The sequence below is a fragment of the Maniola hyperantus genome, chromosome 6, assembly GCF_902806685.2.
Source record: "Maniola hyperantus chromosome 6, iAphHyp1.2, whole genome shotgun sequence".
Lineage (NCBI taxonomy): Eukaryota > Metazoa > Arthropoda > Insecta > Lepidoptera > Nymphalidae > Maniola > Maniola hyperantus.
Genome location: NC_048541.1, coordinates 3,932,161 through 3,952,434, shown reverse-complemented (window position 1 = coordinate 3,952,434; position 20,274 = coordinate 3,932,161). Strand labels below are relative to the sequence as shown.

General features: G+C 35.9%; 4 protein-coding genes across 4 annotated transcripts; 2 read left to right on the top strand and 2 right to left on the bottom strand.

Annotated features, from left to right (window-relative positions):
* The first annotated feature begins 2,112 nt into the window (after positions 1–2,112).
* Positions 2,113–3,410, top strand: Tim8 (translocase of inner membrane 8). Its single transcript, XM_034969871.2, has 2 exons — positions 2,113–2,317; positions 2,663–3,410. The coding sequence occupies exons 1-2, from the start codon at positions 2,216–2,218 to the stop codon at positions 2,834–2,836; spliced, it is 276 nt and encodes a 91-aa protein (XP_034825762.1). The 5' UTR covers positions 2,113–2,215; the 3' UTR covers positions 2,837–3,410.
* LOC117983348 (RNA transcription, translation and transport factor protein) lies at positions 3,406–6,674 on the bottom strand. The gene is made up of 4 exons (XM_034969869.2): positions 6,344–6,674; positions 6,038–6,262; positions 4,907–4,993; positions 3,406–4,253 (listed from the first exon to the last, which is right to left on the bottom strand). Exons 1-4 carry the CDS (start codon positions 6,411–6,413, stop codon positions 3,955–3,957), a joined length of 681 nt encoding a protein of 226 aa, XP_034825760.1. The 5' UTR covers positions 6,414–6,674; the 3' UTR covers positions 3,406–3,954.
* Positions 6,675–6,977: 303 nt separating this feature from the next.
* Positions 6,978–11,644, top strand: Dhdds (Dehydrodolichyl diphosphate synthase subunit). The gene is made up of 5 exons (XM_034969226.2): positions 6,978–7,312; positions 7,998–8,131; positions 8,461–8,609; positions 9,162–9,337; positions 9,734–11,644. Exons 1-5 carry the CDS (start codon positions 7,124–7,126, stop codon positions 9,932–9,934), a joined length of 849 nt encoding a protein of 282 aa, XP_034825117.1. The 5' UTR covers positions 6,978–7,123; the 3' UTR covers positions 9,935–11,644.
* Positions 11,538–19,808, bottom strand: LOC117982801 (protein FAM50 homolog). Its single transcript, XM_034969225.2, has 6 exons — positions 19,252–19,808; positions 18,848–18,955; positions 18,332–18,536; positions 17,328–17,482; positions 16,756–16,868; positions 11,538–11,848 (listed from the first exon to the last, which is right to left on the bottom strand). The coding sequence occupies exons 1-6, from the start codon at positions 19,594–19,596 to the stop codon at positions 11,749–11,751; spliced, it is 1,026 nt and encodes a 341-aa protein (XP_034825116.1). The 5' UTR covers positions 19,597–19,808; the 3' UTR covers positions 11,538–11,748.
* Positions 19,809–20,274: the final 466 nt, after the last annotated feature.

Below are 20,274 nucleotides of genomic sequence, written 5' to 3'. Positions count from 1 at the left end.
ACTCCGAAAAGTTAGAGGAGTTTTAACAGCGTTTCATAAAGTACCTATTATACAAATTGAGTCCATTGCTACTGGTGGTTATGACTTCATAGTAAGTAAGAAAGTTTGGATGTTTCTTACTCCTTCGCACCACAAATATTTAAAGAAACAATTTGGATTAGCTAAATTAGTAACAAAGATACCATATACACTGATTCTAAAGTCTTCGCAGACAACGTCATACCTAAACAGAAGCTGGTAGTGCCTAGTGGTATAGATTAAGCAACACAGTCAGTGGTCACTTACTCAGTTATCATAATTTTTTTTCAGGCAAAGGTGATACAGTGCTGCATTCATTTCTTCATCCAGACAAAGATATGGATTGGGATATGTTGTGAACTCGAGCTCTTGGACCCCGTGCAGAGACAAATAAAATAATGAACGGTGCCAGATTAGATTTATAAGAAGCAGATGGTGATATAATTAAAATGTCTGAATCTAATCTACTTTAACAAAAGAATACATAAAAAATCATCAAACTGTTGTTTTATTATAAGAAGCAGATGGTGATATAATTAAAATGTCTGAATCTAATCTACTTTAATAAAAGAATACATAAAAAATCATCAAACTGTTGTTTTATTTGCCTAAATAATTTAAATTCCAAAGTAATTTCCAAAGCTAAATCAATTAAATCAGAAAATGATTTGACTTTTGGACATTACTTTGGGGAATAATTTTAGAAGTTCCCCGAAGAGCCTAGTGGTTAGGATGTCCACCTCTGAATAATTGAAGGTTGGGGGTTCAATTCTAGGTACGCATCTCTAAGAGTTATGTGCGTTTTAAACAATTAATTGTACTTAACTTGATTTAGCGGTGAAGGAAACATCATGAGGAAATCTGCATGCCTGAGAGTTCTCCATATTGTTCTCAAAGGAGTCAAAGGTATACTATTATGTTCAGCTTGTCGCTGGCTCACTATAGAGTACGGTTCTCTTGAGTGTGAGAAGAGTTTTGGCCATAGTCTACCATGCTGGCCAAATGCGGATTGGTAGACTTCACTTCACACACCTTTGATAACATTTTGGAGAACTCTCAGGCATGCAGGTTTCCACACAATGTTTTCCATCACCGTTAAAGCAATGATATTTAATTATTTAGTTAAAATGCACATAACTGTTCTCCAAGAAGTTATAGGTGCGTGTAAAAAGTACTCTGTGATTCTCGTTTCTCAGTGTTAGTATACCTCTATATTTAATGTACTCTGTGCATCAAACCTACTAATGAAAGAGTCATCACATATTCTTTTAAAAGTACTTATGAGACTTACATTAATCTAAAAATACTTTTATACTATTATACTAGCTTCTAAAATTAATAATTGATTTCTTATCTAGCAGAAGAATTACTATAGCCTTTTTTAATCCCTTTCATAACTTTATTTTAATTAATATGAGTAGTAAAACGATTTGCGGATAGCTTATGTCACTGATAAAAACACCTCTCGAGTTGTTTCAATGAAAATCTCATTTGACGTAACATTTGTCGAGGTTCTTATATGACATCAAACTTCAAAACGCGTCCGCAATAGCATTTTTCATACAATAAATTTTATCGATAGTGTAAATGAACTGTCAAAACATTTTTTTGTCCACATCTATCCTTTGTGGACTGTCTCACCGAACCGTGATAGGAAAACCATATTTTGACATTGATGCTGTCATTAAATGATAGATGCAGTCGATTCGTAATCGGCCCGCTGTTAAGGCCCTGGATTAATTGAGCAAGTCCTACTCTATGAAGCATAGCTCATTCGCATGGGCGCGTCAAGCAAAACTTGCGACTAGACCGTCTCGGAACCTCTTCAGAGAAAAAAAGATTCGAATTTCTGTACCTACCTATCGTCTGGACTCCGATCTATACCACAGAATACATTTACTCCAGATCTATACTTCTAGTTTTTTCAACTTCCAACAATCCAGAGCCGGATCATCGGAAAGCCGGCTCTGGATTCTAGCCTTTTTGAACCTTTGAAATAGACATGGTTGTAACCATGCTATGGTTGCCATAGACCTAAAAGATCAATGAATGAATGGTTTTTCTTTTTGACATAATGTTTAAATGTCAATATTTTTAATTTTATAGTTTATGGTCTCTTTCTATAACCTAAAAAATAATAATTTAATAATCCTATTTTTCTGAATTAAGAAGTAAAAAATAATTTTGAAATTACAAGATGAGCGAATTACCTGACTTTTCGTCGAGCAGCAAACCAGGAGACTCTGAATTGCAGGATTTTCTCTTAGTAGAAAAACAAAAGGCTCAATTTCATGCCCAAGTAAAAATGTTTTACTACTAATTTATTACTAGGCTACTATTAATTTAAAACTAGATCTTAATCAGACAAGCAAGCTGAGCCAAAATAATTAAAGAATTTTTGTATATGATTTTTCATTTTCTTATTAAATTCGTACCTATAGGTTGTCTTTTAGTAACTGTTATGATGACACCTCTAAGAATTATCTTGCAACGAGAACAAAAGTATACATTCTACTATTTACATATTGTTTATTGAGTAGGTACCTATATTAACGTTCTTGCTGTTAGTCTGAGCTTACTATAAATGTACTTACTGATAAAATATGGTAAGACATCTAAAATAGGCAACTTTAACTTATTTCAGATTCATGAATTCAATGACTTCTGCTGGGACAAATGCGTTGATAAACCGGGTGCTAAGCTTGACTCCAGAACTGAAACATGCATTTCCAACTGTGTAGAGCGATTCATTGATGTCTCATTATTAATCACAAATAGATTTGCACAGATGCTTGAGAAGGGAGGAGGCATGCATTGAAGCTTCTACCTATAAATTTTATTTATTCAGTAAAGTAGTGTATCAAAAGATAAGCTAAGTTTTATGCAGGATTCAATGATCACAATGATCTTGTTGGTACATTGTTTCTTATGTAGTTACTTCATTGATTGACCCATTTATCCTATTCAAAATTTATTTGGTAATACTTTGATGGGTTTATTAGAAACTATAAGTATAATAAAATATACTTAATAGGTATAACAATATTGTAATTTGTTGTAATATTAAAAATATTATCGGGTTTAAAATACTATTAAAAAACATTTGTAAAATACTTAAAATCTGATGGCTACTATTTTGTCACATAAATTTAGATTTTTTTTAAAATCCCATGGGAACTGATTTTCCACAATGAAAAGTAGCCTGTTGATTGAGGTGTTTAGTTAAAGACCTAAGTTAACTCTAACTAAACACCTCAATCTGTTTCTCGGATGTGAGGTGATTGAAAGACAAACACACTTTCACATTTAGATTGCTAGAGATTTATAATATCAGAAAAGCATTGTATTTTTTTGTTTAAAAAATTTATTAAATAAAAGTTCATAGTGTTGCAGTTGCACATAATTTATTTACCTTGTGTATAAAATATTTCATAATTTTCTTCAGGATAGACTTATTGAAAGTTTTCTTATTGAGCAGGTGAGAATAGAAGCAAAAATAATTTCTACTATTGCAAGTAAATCATTAAACCAACCTAAATTGATAGAATTTCTTAAATATTTGCACAGAACTACAAACAATAGTGTAATTATTTAAAGTTTAAACCTGTGTGGTGTGGACGTAATAAAACTGTTGCATTAGCTAATGCTGGTTTACTTAGTTATTTCTGTAGAAAACACATATCCACATATTTTAAGATTAATAATTACAACAGAATTGATTAAATATATTTTTCATTACTGTTTTTTCATATTATACTCGTCAAAATCTTTTATCACAACATATTGGCTATGAATGACAAAATCATAAGTCCCAGCTAGTCAGAGATGAGAGGATTAACAATGATTTACAACTATCAGCTTTTAGAACCAAATAAGAATGTTAGTGCATCCTTGATGTTATAGTTATAAGAGATTTTGACACTATGATGATATAATTTATCTCCCAACTCTGCCCAGTTTAGTATCTGTGCGTGGATCCGCTGTGACAGTCTGCACGGCAACTAAAGCTTCATTGATCTTTGTTTGAAGCTCCCTCAGATCTTGTATAAAGAGCAGTTTCAGTACATCAACGGGTTGGTTCACCATGTTGAACTCATTTCTAGGATGATCAGGGTGGGGTGCCGTTTTTAATATCTTAGCAACAGCTGCCAAACGAAACTTAGGATCCGGGTGGGGGCCCACACCAGCGAGTGCACAGATCCTTTCAACCCCTGCTTTGAATGTTGGGCTGCTGACTGTAAAATCAAACAAAACATATTATATAACCACCACCACGTTGGCCAAGTGCAGAATGGCAGATTTTACACACCTTTGAGAACTTTTTGGAGAACTCTCAGGCATGTAGGTTTCCTCACAATGATTTCCTTCACCACTAACCGTGTGATATTTAATTGCTTAAAATGCATACAACTGAAAAGTTAGAAATGCGTAGGGATATAAAGTGACTGACTGACTGATCTATCAACACAGCTCAAACTACTGGACGGATCAGGCTGAAGTTTGGCATTTTGCCTAATATAACGTAAGCATTCGCTAAGAAAGGATTTTTGAAAATTCAACTCCTAAGGGGGTGACATAGGGGTTTGAAATTTGTGTAGTCCACACAGACGAAGTTACAAGCATAAGCTAGTTAAAATTTAAATAGAACAACTATTTCGGTCAAAAGTAGTGTTCCACAAAGCTGTCGAACCATACCCAAAAATTACCCATCATGTTCTAAGCAAATTTAAATTTGCATCAAATTGTGAATGGCCCCACCCATGGCTATATTATTGCTAATGTTATACATAGTACAGGCATGGTGTTTGTAGAATCTCATTTGCAGAGAATTAGCAGAATCTTTGGAAATTATAAAAAAGTAAGTAACTACAACTAGACTTATACTTACAGTCAAGGTTATCCAATGGGTTTGAAGATATAACATTGGGAGCAGTCTTCTTTGGTTCTTCCACTTTAACATTCTTATATTTAGTTACTGCAAAGCAAAATAATATGTTGTATACACTTGTTTGCATCATGCTGTTTCATAGCTAACTATGTATATTTAAACCTCAATAGCTCAAATCTTCTGCCCATCTGAGATGATGGGCAGATGATTTGAGCTATTGAGATCAGATAGGCAGATGACATTAAGTCTGTAGCAGGGGCTACATGGCAGAGAAAAGCCAGAGATAGAACAATTTGGAAGGGAATGGAGGAGGCCTATGTCGGAAGACACTGAGGCGCTAAAACGGCTACCGAAGACGCAACTTGCTATTTATATACTTACTAGTTTAATAATATGTAATTGTTTAAATTAACAAATTGTAAATTGTGAACCCTCAGAATAATAAAGGCTTATTTATTTATTTATTTATTTATATAGCTCAAATCAACTAGCTTCAATGATATGGATAGTGGACCAGAGTCCAAATGGTCACAAGTTTCAAACTAACATAATACTTTTGTCATACTAGAGAGATTTGAGCTATTGAGGTTAAAATATACTAGTAAGGAGCCAACAGGAAATATTGTACATCGACTATTAGAAAGAAGTTTCGACTCGTAGAGCCTCGTCACTTATACCTATATGACGTTTTGTCAGTCTCAACGAGAGAGACAACACTCTACAAAACTGCTACCTCTTTCTAAAAGGCTACATATAATATTTTTTGTCAGTTACTGTAAGTACAAGTTTTCATTATTTTAACACTAAATTGACAAACAAAACTAAAGCATAAGCGGATTTACATAATTTTCATTAAAGTATATGTATAATAAAATATAAAAGGATAAAACTGGCTGACATATCAACATAGCTTAAAGCTTAAAACAGATCTAGAAACTTGAGATTTTGCAAGTCTAGGCCCTATTTATAATGTAGGGTCTCACTGAGAAAGGGGTTTGAGAGATTCTATAAGGATCTTTTAAAAACCTAAATACATATACCTATATACAAAAAAATATATAACAATAATGTTATTATGTATAACATTATACACATTACACAATTGCGGGCCTTACCAAAAGTACAACTTACCATTGTCAGCATACTCTAATCTTACAGCGTAGGACAAGAGCCAGTTTAATTGTTCATTCGGCAATCCTTGGACTACGGGGCTCACCAAATCTGTTTGATATGTATCATACGCTCTCTTCCACTGGTCACTCTCAATGTTCCGTAGACCTTCCCTTTCTTCTATTTTATAATGCCTGATCTTCTGATCTTCTAGCCAAAGCACTACACTTCTGTATTCTTTTTCATCTACAAAAAAATACATAAATTAAAAGGACGAAAACCGATAGCATCAAAACTTTCTCAATATGAAGGGTTAGGTCGTAATACCTTCGCAATTAAAAGCTTCTGGATTAGGATGACCGAGAGCAGTTAACTTTAGCTTAAATATATTACTCATTATATTTGATTTTGTTTCGATACTTTCTAAAATTTTAGTATTTTTCAATAAAATTGGACACCGGTCTTTGTCCAATTTGTCTTCTCTTTGTAATTTAAATTTTTTTTGGCTCCGGCTTCGGGCTAGCTATTGGCTTGGCCATAATCCATACTAAAATTATAAATGCGAAAGTGTGTCTGTCTGTCCATCTGTCTGCTAGCCATTCACGGACCATCCGTTCAACCGATTTTGATGAAATTTGGAATCAAAGTTTCCACGGGATTTTAAAAACCTAAATCCACGCGGACGAAATCGCGGGCATCATCTAGTCTACTATATTATTAAAAATGCAGGACAGGCTTCCGGGTCTGTGCTTATAATCGTTATCTGTGATCGTTATAATCTCAGAATCATCTCAGAATGTAGGTACCTATTGTATGTGATTGTATGTATAGGTACTATCTCTATGATTGTACCATTTTTTTTTTTTTTTTTTTTTTTTTTTTTTTGATTGTACCATTGTACGTCTCAACCATAGATAATATACTAATACGGGTCTCAACTCTCAGTAGAATCATAGAATATCTTCATCACCGACCAGAAGAAAAAGATCTTCATCTATGTGTTTGTTGATAAATAAACCTCAAATATTTATAATTCTAATTAAATAATTTAGTCAAACGTAATAAGTTACAGTGTCCTGACGTCAAATTCAATCTAGTTATATCACAATGTCTTGGATTAAAGAAAATTGTTTGTCCTTCTTCCAACTTTTTTGTATTAAAGTTATAAAAACTGGTAGAATACCGCAACATTTAGCCTTGATTATGGACGGAAATCGTCGCTACGCCAAAAAACTCAGCGTAGGTAGTACTGAAGGACATAATAAAGGGTTTGATAAACTGTCCGAAGTCTTGAAGGTTAGTAGTTTGTATCTGTACATATTATTCATACTTTTATATTATATCAGATAGGTAGGGTAGGTACCTACTACCTTATTAAAGTTTTTTGTTTGTTATGCTTATATTTCCTGCATAAATCATAGTGTTTCTTTTAACTTATGGCAGGGTTTGGATGTTAAGTAAAAGGGCATATTCCAGCTTATTGTACAAGCAGTAGGAATGTGTTTTATTTGGTAACTACTAAGTACTAACTATATTTGACTAAGTGTCTGCCCAACAGGCTAAACCATCACTCAGCAGGCAACACAAGAAGTCGTGATTATTTGTTCATTGTGATGTGTGCAGTGTGTGTAATGTTCTGACTGTAGTACCGAACCCACGGTGAGCGAGTCTGACTTGCACTTGGCCGGTTTTTTCCATAAGTGCTGTCTTTAAGTTGGGGTAAAATAATATAAAAAACATGTTCACACATTAATTTATTTATTTTAGAAATTCAGGGGTTTTAACAACTCTATATAATTATTTTGAACTGGACGCGACCGCACTCCATCACAGTTGAACAACGACTGACAAAATGTCAAATTGGTAGTTTGCGACAAAGATAACGCTCTAATAAGCCGAAATTAGCCGACTGTCTCTTTCTAAAGGTTTCATCACTTTCGGCCGCGTACTGTCACTTGTTATTTAAATGTTATTTTTACAGTGGTGCCTAGACCTTGGCATTCCTGAAGTAACAGTATATGCATTCAGCATTGAAAACTTTAAACGGAGCCAAGATGAGGTAGATGCCCTCATGGAGTTAGCAAGTGACAAATTCAAACGGCTTCTAGAAGAAATGTAAGTATGAGGGAACAGAAACAAACTTATTGGAAATAGAAATAGATTGATTACAAGTGTTTTAGCGTTTATACTATGGTGAGTGAAATAATCTGAAAACTGAATTTGTGGTAACATCACAAAAAAATTTAAAAAGTGTTACGATGAAAAAAGTATGTTTACTGAATCACTTCATATATGGCGCTGTCCGTTATAAATTATTTTATGACTAGAGACTAGTCCCTGAGGTCAAGAGCATACGGTTGGCTATATATGGGAACATAAAGTGTTAATTCTTGTTGCACTTGACTGGTTACATTGAATGAGTAAAAATTGTACATTTTCTGCAGTGATCAAATAAATGAGTGGGGAGTTCGGATGCACGTGGCTGGCCGCTTGTCCCTTCTGCCCGCAGAGTTGCAAGCGCTTGTGTCCAAAGCAATGCTGGCTACAAGGCAAAACAACAAGCTGCGGCTTAATATAGCCTATAGTTATACAGGTAATATATTTCTGGTTGATTTATGTATTTTCTGCAAATAAAAGTAGTGGTCAATATGGATCATCATTCATTAAGTATTTCATTTTTCATCTAATGAATGTTTGATGACGTCCCTGGTGCAGTGGCCTTATAAATTCGAGGTCCCGGGTTCGATTGCCGGCTTTTGAAAATTTATATGGGCAACAAAACGCGGGGGTTACGCGCATTTGTTCCACTTACTGCCATTTATATCAGTCCAAAACGTCGATTAATTACCTAAACCCATTTAGCTTAGACGTCCGTGATTTAAGAGCTATAAAATAACTTTTTATCCATTAGAATTCCCAATGAGTCACTGTGGGTGTGACTCAATAGGATTTTTTTATAGATTCCCAACGAGTCACACTTAAAGGCGATTGGGTGTGACTCATTGGGCACCCTAAGTCGAAAGTACCCCTACTACTTACCACACAACAGACGGAAACGTTTAAGTGCGGAAACCAGCCCAGAGCAAAGAAGTCCCCTACTACTTATGTCACACATAGGTATTGTAATGTACCATTAATTTTGTAGGACGTGACGAAATAAGTAGAGCAGCATCAAATATTATAGACAGCGTTAAAAATAAAGAACTAACAGCAGATGATATCGACGAAGAGCTAATCTCACAGACTCTGGACCTCGGGGAACCAGAGCTGTTGGTGAGGACTTCTGGTGAAGTTAGACTTTCAGATTTCATGTTGTGGCAGGTAAGAAAATTCAAAAATACATAACTATATTATTATACATGTATGACATAACGGCTTTACTCACGTATTACGTAGACGTTAGCCCGACTAGTTTCAAACCCATCCGGAGTCCTTTTTCACAAGGACGCAGTCTCAACCGCGACACGTGCGCGAACTGAGCCCCTGTGAAAAAGGACCCCGGATGGGTTTAACACTTCTATAAAAGATCGCGGTGTTATGTCAAAGATTAAAACCTAATTATCATATACATAATTACATATAATAATACGATGTGATATTAAAACCTACCTAAAAAATCCTTTTGCCAACCTATTTTCAACAATGAAATCCCACGCCCTTTTTGTTTTATTTTAACCACGAGGGACATGGTACAACAAGCCCTAATTTTTTTTCCAGGTTAACAGAACAGTACTGTATTTTACGGATGTTTTGTGGCCTGAGTTCACAATATGGAACCTGTTGGCCGCCATCATACACTTCCAAAGGCACGCACCGCCAGCGTTGCAAGAAAAAGAAAACACACCGACACAACAAGAATTTTTAGAAAAATTGGAGACAAGAAAGTGGCAAAAATTAGAGAAAATTGTAGGTTGTTGATAAATAAAATAGGTTTCGTAATGGTGCTAATTCGGTTGAATACAATCTCTAAATAATAGACAGTCCTATTTATCGCATATACAAGGTTTTGCATGAAAACAAAATCGTAAAATGTTGGCGGGGGACAGGGGAGAATGCTTTGTTGTGGTGGACTCAAAAGTCACGTAATCAAGACAATGTGCGGAATGAGGGTGCCGAACGGGCGTGGGCTGACTTTTATGCTAAGCAACTGCCTAAGCTTGGCGATCGGGGGTGTCCAGCTATTAGGCGTCTATAGGTGGTGGCCTGTGATTTATAAGTAGTACTAACTTTTTCTGCTGCGAAAATTATGAAAAGGAGTGTACTATTGTTTAATTTGTAGACTAGCGCTTGGCTGCAATAAAACTTCCTGGCAAGTGATAATAGCCTAAGAGCGCGCTTGCCTAGATGCCTACGCACTCTTGACCTGAAGCTACCTCTCCTATATTAAAAGAAGAAGGGAAAACTGGAGCCGGTATTCCATATCCTAGCAGTTTGAATTAGAAACTAGGAAGCAAATCGGTTTATACGTGTCCTGTCAATTTAGTTTAGAGAATGTCTACAAACGAAATAGCACCATTGGTACTTTCAAAATCAATGGTCCTACACACAGTCACAGATTTATCGTATTTTTATTTATTTTCCTAAGTTTTATTATGTACAATATGATGCCCTTGACTTTGTTTGCGTGGATTTAGAGGTTTAAACCCGTGAGAACTGTTTTTTCGGGATAAAAATAGAGCTTATTACTCCTCAGGTCGAATGATTTTTTTGCATGGATATACGTAGTTAACGTATATCCATGCAAAAAATCATTCGATGCGTTGCGGCGTGATTGAAGGGCAAAGCAAGAAACTCTTTCGCATTTATTACATAAAACAGCTGGATATCTTCCTTAATAATAATTAACTAGGATTTAGGCGTTGTTTATTTTACACCAGGCTAGTGTACAAAGAATTGTTATTTAACAATGGTGCTAGGACTAAGGAGCCAGCGCGTGCCAGACCTTCGTTATTTTACAAAAGCTGAAAGTTTCTGTGTATTGTCCCCAACACTGGGAAGGGAACGTTTGTTTGGATTGTGGTGGCTTTGGGAGATAACAGGTAATAGAGGTGTAAAAAATCTTACGTCAAAGTATAGTCTAATTTTTTATATTTTCTTCAGAATAGTATTAGAAATCACGTCATGCATTGCCAGCATTGACTTATATATATTACTTCGTTTGGACAGGGCCATTAAACAAACAAAATGGCACCGACTCTTCGGTGCTTTAGCACCAATGCAACCTCAGTGACGTCTGGATTTCAAACGGGTCGTTCATAAGTATCTAAGAGGTGGCGCTGATTTATTTGGTTCCAAAACCGTGAAAATTTTTGTTCACTTGGGCATATCTTGTCATTTATATCGATGATTGCCAGATACTTAGTATCATGGCAACCCCCTGCCAGGTTGCCACAACACTAAGTGTCTGGTAATGCATGACGTGATTTTTAACACTATTCTGAAGAGAATATAAAAAAGTTTGAAATAAGATTTATTCAGCATTTATAAATTTATATGTCAATACAAAATGTATACCTCAAAATAATATAAGTCGATTTTATTCCTAATAGAATTAAAATAATTTATGGATTATTATAGCTAAAATGTTAATAAAATCGTTGTTATTCTAAATTGCTATTTTATTTAAATAAAGTTAAAAATAATTAACTATTTTGTAGTTATTGCATTATTCACAACAATGTACAAATGTATTTGATAATAATATATTTAACACAGTACTGAGTGAATATTGTTCATTTTCCTTTCACAGTATACTTAGAGTAGGTCTTTGTTGGATCGTAGGGCTCCCATCTGGATGCGGGGAATATGTGTTTGTTTCTTTCATACCAAGATCTGGAATAAAAAACTTGTTGTAATGGGGTATTTTATACTTTTTGAAAAGTGTCTTAATTTTAACCTAAAAAGATAATAAACTACCAATAAATGCAAAAATGCATTTAAATTTAAGAATCAAACGAACTTACCTTGTGATGTTTGATATCTAATTATACGAGCGTCTTGACCGAAGATGATTATATTTACATGCAGTACGTCGGATTCTGCTGTCCTAATCACACTTTCAGAGTTAAAAAAGCACTTGACTTATAAGTGCCTACCTCGCACCGCACCCCTCCGTCCCGCCTGCGGGCGTCCCTGCGGTCTGTTGCCATTATTTAGAGCCCTATTTTTTCGATAGGTCTAGGGATTTTGAAGAAAATATTGGGTGGGTGGGATTGTAATCATCTTCGGTCAAGACGCTCGTATAATTAGATATCAAACATCACAAGGTAAGTTCGTTTGATTCTTAATTATACTTTGCGTCTCTCCCGAAGATGATTATATTTACATGCAGATGTTTAGAGCATCGAAAAAATAGTAACAATTTTGTCCGTTTCTAATTGTATACAAGAAGTATATAAAAAAGAAAAATTAGAAATAAGTACCATATAAATGGTTAAACGAAGTCTTTATTCTCTCTTAACAATCCCCGTTTTACCATAGTTTTAACTTCGAAACAAATCCATTAAATCCAATTGACCTGATTTTAATACGTTTTTATTATACCTAGTATTTTTCAAAAACATTCGAGGATTCGGGCTAAGCTGCTACTTTCCGAATAGTTTCAAGATTAACACCTGCCCTGTTCGACGCGTGTCGCGTACTATGAGCACCAGTGTAATATCAATGCCACTTTTTTCCAATATTGATTTAACCCAATGAGTAGAGTCTGGGAACATACCTTTTTGTATGGTTTTTGATAACTGATAAAAGGAAAGTCATTTTGGGAACGTAAGGTATAAGTTTTGTCTAAGTATGTTTTAAGACATAAAGCTCACAATGACTGGCTGAGAGACATTTGGTCGTCAGGTTTTTACCAATTCATCTATTTTAATTGTATTCTGAGATTTTAATATGAATATTTTCTAATACAAATGAAATATTATGAATTTTTATAAGGCTAAGTGTCTGCATTCTTTGAGCAGATGCTAAAACCAACAGAGTTCTAGTTTTTAGAGATAAATCTTTTAATGAGATCAGATCGTTGGGATAATAATTTTGTAGGTGGTTTAATACAATATTAGGATTCCAATTAGTGGTATCGTATTTCCGTGCTGGAGGATTTGTACGATAAATACATTTAAAGAACCTTTTTACAGTGTCATGACAAGTAATTTCTTGGCCTAACAAAATAGACAACGCGGAACGGTAGCTATTTAATGTACTGTAACCAGCACCTGAATAAAATTCAATCCGCTGCGTATTGTTGGAATTGCAATAATTTAATTCTTTGTTTTGCAATATAGCCACCAAGATTTTAAACATGAATTATCTTATAAATTATATTAATTTAAGGTAGGTACTAGTAGAGAATGAGGCCATTACTATGTCTAGCGATGCGCTGGGGATTCCGCATCTCAGTAGCGACTGCCTGATAATTTCCCTGCTATCAGGGTCAGATCCGCATGGAGTGGGTGAAGCTCTTTGAAATGACAGATTTTTTTATTTAAAGGTTTTTAACAGGCTGAAAATAAAGTACACACTAAATAAAGTACTACTTCTGAAACCAGCGTGTTGGTCCATATCGGATACCAGGGTTGAGTATAGGCCAATCAGGTGAACCAAAATAATCCTTTATTTGGCGAAACGCGTTATCAGCCAATTTCCATTCAGTGTCTGTATTAAATGTTTGACGTGATTCAAAATCTGCGACTACGTCCATTTTAGATTGGATATATGACGCAAAGGTGATGAAGGTGTGAATAGTATACCACCCATTTTATTAATATAGGCAATAGCTGTGGTATTGGCTATTCTCAATAAAATTCTGCACTTTCTTAGACGTGACGCAAAAAACTTTAAGACTATAAAAGGCTGCCAGTAGTTCGAGAGCATTTATATGCAATGATAGTTGTGAATTATTTCAATGTCCATGAGCTGTTTCGTCATTACGGGCTGTTCCCCAACCCGAGCATGAAACGTCGCTACACTACTAGTGAATACTATACATTTTGAAATGAGTGGCATGCAGAGTCAATATGATCCGTCCACCATATGAAATCATTTTTTAAATGTTCAGATAAGGTCATATACTTGCTGTAATGGTCAGAGTAGTTGAGTTCCAAAAAGTTTTCTCTTTCATACATTTTTGTATGTTCGTTAGTAAGTAACTTAATACGTTTTTTCTTGTCATCTGGTAAAGTTAAATACATTTTAGACGAATCAAATATAATACCTAAGATAAACAGCTTTTCGGTGGGTAAAGTTGACTTTTAGTAGCATTGCATTAATTAAAAATCCTAATTTTAAAAGTAAATCTTTGGTTGTTTCTAAATTATTTCAACAGCTGTTAAATGAAGTTCCGATGCACAAAAAATCGTCAGGGTAATTAATTAGTGACAAATGACCTGACGAACGTAAGTGGTGAAGGACAGGTTTCAATAGCTTTGTATAAACATAGGGAGCAGTGCAAAGTCCAAACGGTAGAACGTTAAACTCAAATAGTTGATTTTTCCATACAAACCGAAGATAGTATCTCTTTGAGAAATAGGCAGTAAAAATATCTCTTAGAAACAATCTTTATTAATCAATTTTAATACTGTACGATAGTTTCATTTTGAAGTGATTAACATGTACGGGTTTTATTTAATTCTTTTAAGTTTTAAATAAATCGATGTTTCCCGTTACTTTTAGGGACTGTAGAAATTGGCGAGACAAATTGTTTTTCTGGCGGAAGACATGTCGAAATAACCGAATTCTATATATACCGTAATGCACTCATTAATGTCCATCTCGTTAGGAGAATATGACCTACTTTTATCTGCGTCTGTTTGATATGGAAAACCATAAAAGAGAATTTTATAACCTGTAATCCAAGACAAAATCGTGTAATATGTAGCCATTCATGAAGGAAATATTGAAGTCTACCAGCGATGGGTAAAAACTGTGTTATGTACCTGCGGTGAAACAGCTAGGCGCGTCGTCTAGTTTGCGCGTAGGTCCTTGAGCGATGAGTTATCGCACGATGGTATGGGCGAGGCGCCATTGGCGCCGGCGCTCGCGCCGCTGGCGGCGCGGCGGCTGGGGCCGATATTGGTTCGGGTACACTTGCGTCTCGGCGGGAAGCGGCTGGTGCCCGCGGTGCCCCCCATGCGTTTAAAGCCCCCGGGTTGTGAGCTGAAGTACTCGACTGTGAGCGAGGCGGGTTTGATCTAACGCTGTTACCTCTTAACTCCGAAGCGGAAGTCAGGATGGCCTTGGATGAGTTCAGATGCTCTGACAAATTAAAACCAAATAAATGGTTATCGATCTTTGTGTTTTTAGTATGTCTCGTTTCTGTTTACTTATGTTATTAATAGCAAGTCGTCTCGAGAGAGATTCTCTATAGTGTGTATCGCAAAACAATCGCCCTGCGTCACTTAGTACTTTTACAATCTCTTGCGGGATACGATCTTTTTTGAGCTAACATCAAGTTCAATGCTTTGCCAATTGCATAGATATAGCTTGGCATCTGATTTTGCTTTCGATCACTTTATAAGTCTCTCTTAATGTTGATTTCAGCTACTGCTGATTTTATCTCGGGCTTTAGTAAGGGCGCCTTCATATTATGTGTACAGTTTTCGGCTGGTAAATAACGTTTGAGAAGGTCGATCTTTTCTTCTTTAAGTAAACCATTAGTCAAAATGTATTTCCATTGTGTAACCAAATCTTTGTGCAAATTTTGCCCGAAGAACTTGTCTTGTGTTGGGTCTGAGCCCAATAATTGCAAAATATCTGGATCCAATTCGTCTATTGTCTCAGATGGGACATCAGATGGGACCTCAGATGGGACCTCACACGGGACCTCGTGTGTAAAGACGATTTTCGTAGTAGTTTTACTTTTATGTAGGCATACATGTAAATCATGTAGCAACAAAGCTAGGTATACACCTGTCCATAGTCGCTTGTACTGGCGGGTGCAAACCTAACCTTGTTGCTGACCCTACTATGTAGTAATCTATAACCATACCATAAGACCTCACACACGCTTTGCGTCGGAATAGTAAAACTAAGAATGGTATAGATTCGAATCCACACACAATATAGGTATGTCAGGATAAGAGACGGTGTATCTATTTGTATCCACACACAATATATGTCGGGATAAGAGACCGTGTATCTATTTGTATCCACACACAATATATGTCGTGTACCTATTTATATCCACACACAATAAATGTCGGGATATATAATTTCCACACGCGTTATACGCCGGGATAAGGACAGTGTATCTATTTGTATCCACACACAATATATGTCGGGATATAATTTCCACACGCGTTATACGCCGGGATAAGATACATAATTTAAGTGCAAGAAAACTAAATAATAATTTTGTGCAGACCTTGACAGGTGAATCTTCTGATGACGATAACTATATTCGTTTCCTGCTTTTTTCTCCAACTTTTATAACACTTCATTCACTATTTCACTAACATGTTTTCTTTTCCCCATTGTTTTGATGTTGAAGCAGTGTGACTCGGACAACACAAAATTACGTAATGGCAACAGACCGCAGGGACGCCCGCAGGCGGGACGGAGGGGTGCGGTGCGAGGTAGGCACTTATAAGTCAAGTGCTTTTTTAACTCTGAAAGTGTGATTAGGACAGCAGAATCCGACGTACTGCATGTAAATATAATCATCTTCGGGAGAGACGCAAAGTATAATTCCCCACGAAAATGCTACTTACCATCGTTTTAGGCAAAAAATAAAAGCTACGAACCTTAGGAGTACTTTCCCGGCATGGGAGTCTTGCTTTTCTTGCGTGGCGTCGTTCACTAATCTTATGTCGTCTGAAGCATCAAACTGGAATAGAGGACCACTCTTGCCGCGCGCCTACAACGAATAACATATATTATATGTGATTAGAATTACATTAACTGATTATGGTTATACGCAACGAGGGTTCCGTACTGTAGTCGTATTTTTTCGTCATTTTGCACAATAATTCATAACAAATAAAAATAAATAAAAATCTGTTTTAGAATGTACAGGTGAAGCCCTTTCATATGATACCCCATTTGATGTAGTTATCTTACTTCAAAATTGAAAATACTAATTATTAGCTCATGACCACAATTTAATTTTTTTTGTGTGATGTAACCACAAATACACGGTTTTCAGATTTTTCCCCTAATGTCTGCTATAAGATCTACCTACCTGCCAAATTCATGATTCTAGGTCAACGGGAGGTTTCTTGACAGACAGACAACAAAGTGATCCTATAAGGGTTCCGTTTTTCCTTTTAAGGTACGGAACCCTAATAATAAAAAAAATGTGTATGTATAAATGTACCTTAGTTACTATGAAATCGTAGAAAGTGTAGTGATGTGGCAATATCAAGTCTTCTTTCACATACATGAGTTGGTCGGCAGACACTGTTTTCAACTCGCTGAACTCTGGTCGCAAAGTGTCAAGGCATCTTTGCAGAAACTGATATATAGAGTTTCCTGTAATAAAGATACATGTTGATGACATTGATATACATACGAAAGTGTGTCTGTTTGTCGGCTAGCCTTTCACGGCCCAGCTGTTCAACCAATTTCGATGAAATTTGATACAGAGATAGCTTGCATCCTGGGGAAAGACATGGGCTACTTTTATCCCGGAAAATCAAAAAGAATTCCCACGGGATTTTTAAATATCTAAATCCACGCGGATGAATTCGCATGCATCATCTAATAGACGATAATTATTTTCTTTTTAATCCTTAGTACAAGATATGAAAGTACTGCGCGGCACGGCGTTGCAAATATAGTTTATTTGAGTTTGTATGGAGCTAGGCGCAATTGAGCGATGCGGCAGGCAACTACGCGCCGCGTCACGTCGCGCAGAGTATATGCGTTTGGACCTTAAACCAGTGTTTGCACATCCACAGGTCCACTATAATATTATCTCCCGCGCATGGCTGGAGAATAATCGCCATGGACGAAATTCGATTGGGATGACAATGGCACCGATTCCGTTGTCTTTTTCTAAACTAAATTTAGAGTATCTGCATCCTTTTCTTTTTAACAATGCTAAAAAATGATAGAACATGAACTTTACATTTAAAGACTCTAAATTTTAGTTCACGCTACAGGCTCGCGACTGTGCGCTAAAATCACGGGTTTTACCATCTAAAAATAAAATTTAAAACTGTCAAACTGCGTCTGTCCTTTTCATATTACATTAGTAAGAAGAGTTTACGAATACTCTAAAATTAGGTTGTGCTCAGAATCAGTACCATAATTATTTTTGAAAAGGATCACAAACTTCAACAACAAAGGAATACATTACATGACACAGAGATAAATTACCTTTCTTCAGTGTGACATTCCGTCTATGCCCAGAGCCGTCCCAGTAGCTGAAGGTGACAGTGATTGGCTCATCCTTGAGGCTGGCTTGCGTCATGACCCACTCCAGCCTCAGTTCCTCGCGAAGCTTCAAGTCAGCTTCCTCCCTGTCTCTGTCTGGTAGAAATGATGTATCAACATCTGGATTCTTTTTAATTTTTTTACATACCTGAAAGCAAACTTTTTGAATTTATTTGGTGATGATAACATGATATAAATTTTTTAAACTTAGGCTTTACTTTATTCAGAAATGGTGTCAACCAAGGAAACAAAATATGAAGTGGAGTTATGTCAGTGTCGCTCAAGGATGATATTTTTCTTATTGTGTCACACGGATGTGACTCATAATGAAAATAAAAATGGCAGTGTCACAGTGTTACGCATGGGTGTGTGACAAGTACAGTAGCTAATTTTAAATTAAATTAATCATATAAGAGATAACCCAAAGTCAAACTGAACTAGTATGATATCAATTCTTACAACTTCACTCTGATCTCGCCAAGTCGTTTCTGGTTTCTCTTCTTCTTCCTTTTCTTCTTCGCAGTCTTCTTCTGAATCTTCATTAAAATCAAATGAGAGAGCTTGGATCTGGAAACAACATGCAGTTTAAAGTCTACATTCTAAAACTTATCATCTTAAGGTGGATTAATTAGACCAAATAAGTAAATGCTCACTGTATATCCACTATATCATTCTCTTTGGATAAACAGACAGAGTAATGCTTGGATTCTGTTTATCTAAAGAAAACAATTCCAACTGAGTTTATGTTCAAGCATTCAAAAATAGAGTTTCTCTCAAAAACTCCTAGATTAATACTTGCCAAGACTTAGCATAGGTTAGCATGGCAAAGAGAAAAAATGACACTCTATTGCACGTAATTATACCTGTCGTTTTTGTTTATTTTTCTGCGCCTGTTTGGCTTCAATTTCTTTCTGTCGTTCTTTCTCTTTTTCTGCTTTCTTTTGAGCCAATTTTTTCTCTCTTTCCCGCACTATGTGCTCCTGCTTGGCTTTCATTTCGTCAAGGGTCACCAAACCTATGGTGGAACTCTTGAGTTGCTGTTCAACTGCATCATAATGTGTGGCGAATTTGTTTTCAATGTTTTCTATCTTGAGATCCTCTTCGATTTTCTTCTTTCGAAGTTCTATTTCCTGCTGAGCTTTTTCACGTTTCTTCATCAGGTGCATGGCTCTGCCAGCTTCCGATGCTGCACCCTTGTAGTGGGCCATGTTTATTTATTTCCCTTTTCGTAGCTATACGAGTTTATTAGGTGCTAAATTAACAAGTGATTTATTTTCACCAAATCGAAATTCGTAATATGAGAATTATTATGAGATATTCACATTAGTATTCCTTCTGCTCATCGACTAGAAAAAAAAGCTCCATCTTTTTCTTGTTTTGTTGTTTTTCCAAGTTTTTTCAGAGTATGAACCACTATGAACCAAATCAAAGAGTAAAAGTTTAGTGAGTACAACCACAGAACAGACCACTACGTTTCAAAGAGTATGTAACCACTACTTGTATTGTCCGTTCAGAATATGTTGGCACCACACAACAATAAGTCACTCCACAGTGCGACAAGGCTATATTGGCGCGTGGTGAAAATCTGAACTAACGTTGCCGTTAAATGTCCCCTTTGTTCTTGTTTGATTATTCTTAGCCTTTGTTCTCTAACAGCGCTCCCCGTCATTCAAGTGTCAAGAGAGCCTTATCGCACTGTATATATAATGTACCTACCATCTGTGATTGTGTTCAGTGCTCAGAGCAAAACATCGTAACTTAACGTCGTGTAAGAGAGCTTTAAAATATTAATTTTCTCTATGTAAAAAAAATTATCATTCATTCATTTGCTCTTTTCTCTATGGTGACCTAATGAAAAAAAATATTTTGGTTTGTGAAAGTAACTG

Bases quoted from the DNA above. Each gene is read 5' to 3' on its own strand.
- Tim8 (XM_034969871.2), top strand. From the start codon at position 2,216: ATGAGCGAATTACCTGACTTTTCGTCGAGCAGCAAACCAGGAGACTCT. The intron at 2,318-2,662 runs GTAAAAATGTTT...AACTTATTTCAG, and splicing joins AGGCTCAATTTCATGCCCAA to ATTCATGAATTCAATGACTT.
- LOC117983348 (XM_034969869.2), bottom strand. From the start codon at position 6,413: ATGAGTAATATATTTAAGCTAAAGTTAACTGCTCTCGGTCATCCTAAT. The intron at 4,994-6,037 runs GTAAGTTGTACT...TTTGCTTTGCAG, and splicing joins ATTAGAGTATGCTGACAATG to TAACTAAATATAAGAATGTT. The intron at 4,254-4,906 runs GTAAGTATAAGT...TTGATTTTACAG, and splicing joins CCCATTGGATAACCTTGACT to TCAGCAGCCCAACATTCAAA.
- Dhdds (XM_034969226.2), top strand. From the start codon at position 7,124: ATGTCTTGGATTAAAGAAAATTGTTTGTCCTTCTTCCAACTTTTTTGT. The intron at 8,132-8,460 runs GTAAGTATGAGG...CATTTTCTGCAG, and splicing joins AAACGGCTTCTAGAAGAAAT to TGATCAAATAAATGAGTGGG. The intron at 8,610-9,161 runs GTAATATATTTC...TTAATTTTGTAG, and splicing joins TATAGCCTATAGTTATACAG to GACGTGACGAAATAAGTAGA.
- LOC117982801 (XM_034969225.2), bottom strand. From the start codon at position 19,596: ATGGCCCACTACAAGGGTGCAGCATCGGAAGCTGGCAGAGCCATGCAC. The intron at 18,956-19,251 runs GTATAATTACGT...TGTTGTTTCCAG, and splicing joins AAAATAAACAAAAACGACAG to ATCCAAGCTCTCTCATTTGA. The intron at 16,869-17,327 runs GTACATTTATAC...TATTCGTTGTAG, and splicing joins ACGATTTCATAGTAACTAAG to GCGCGCGGCAAGAGTGGTCC.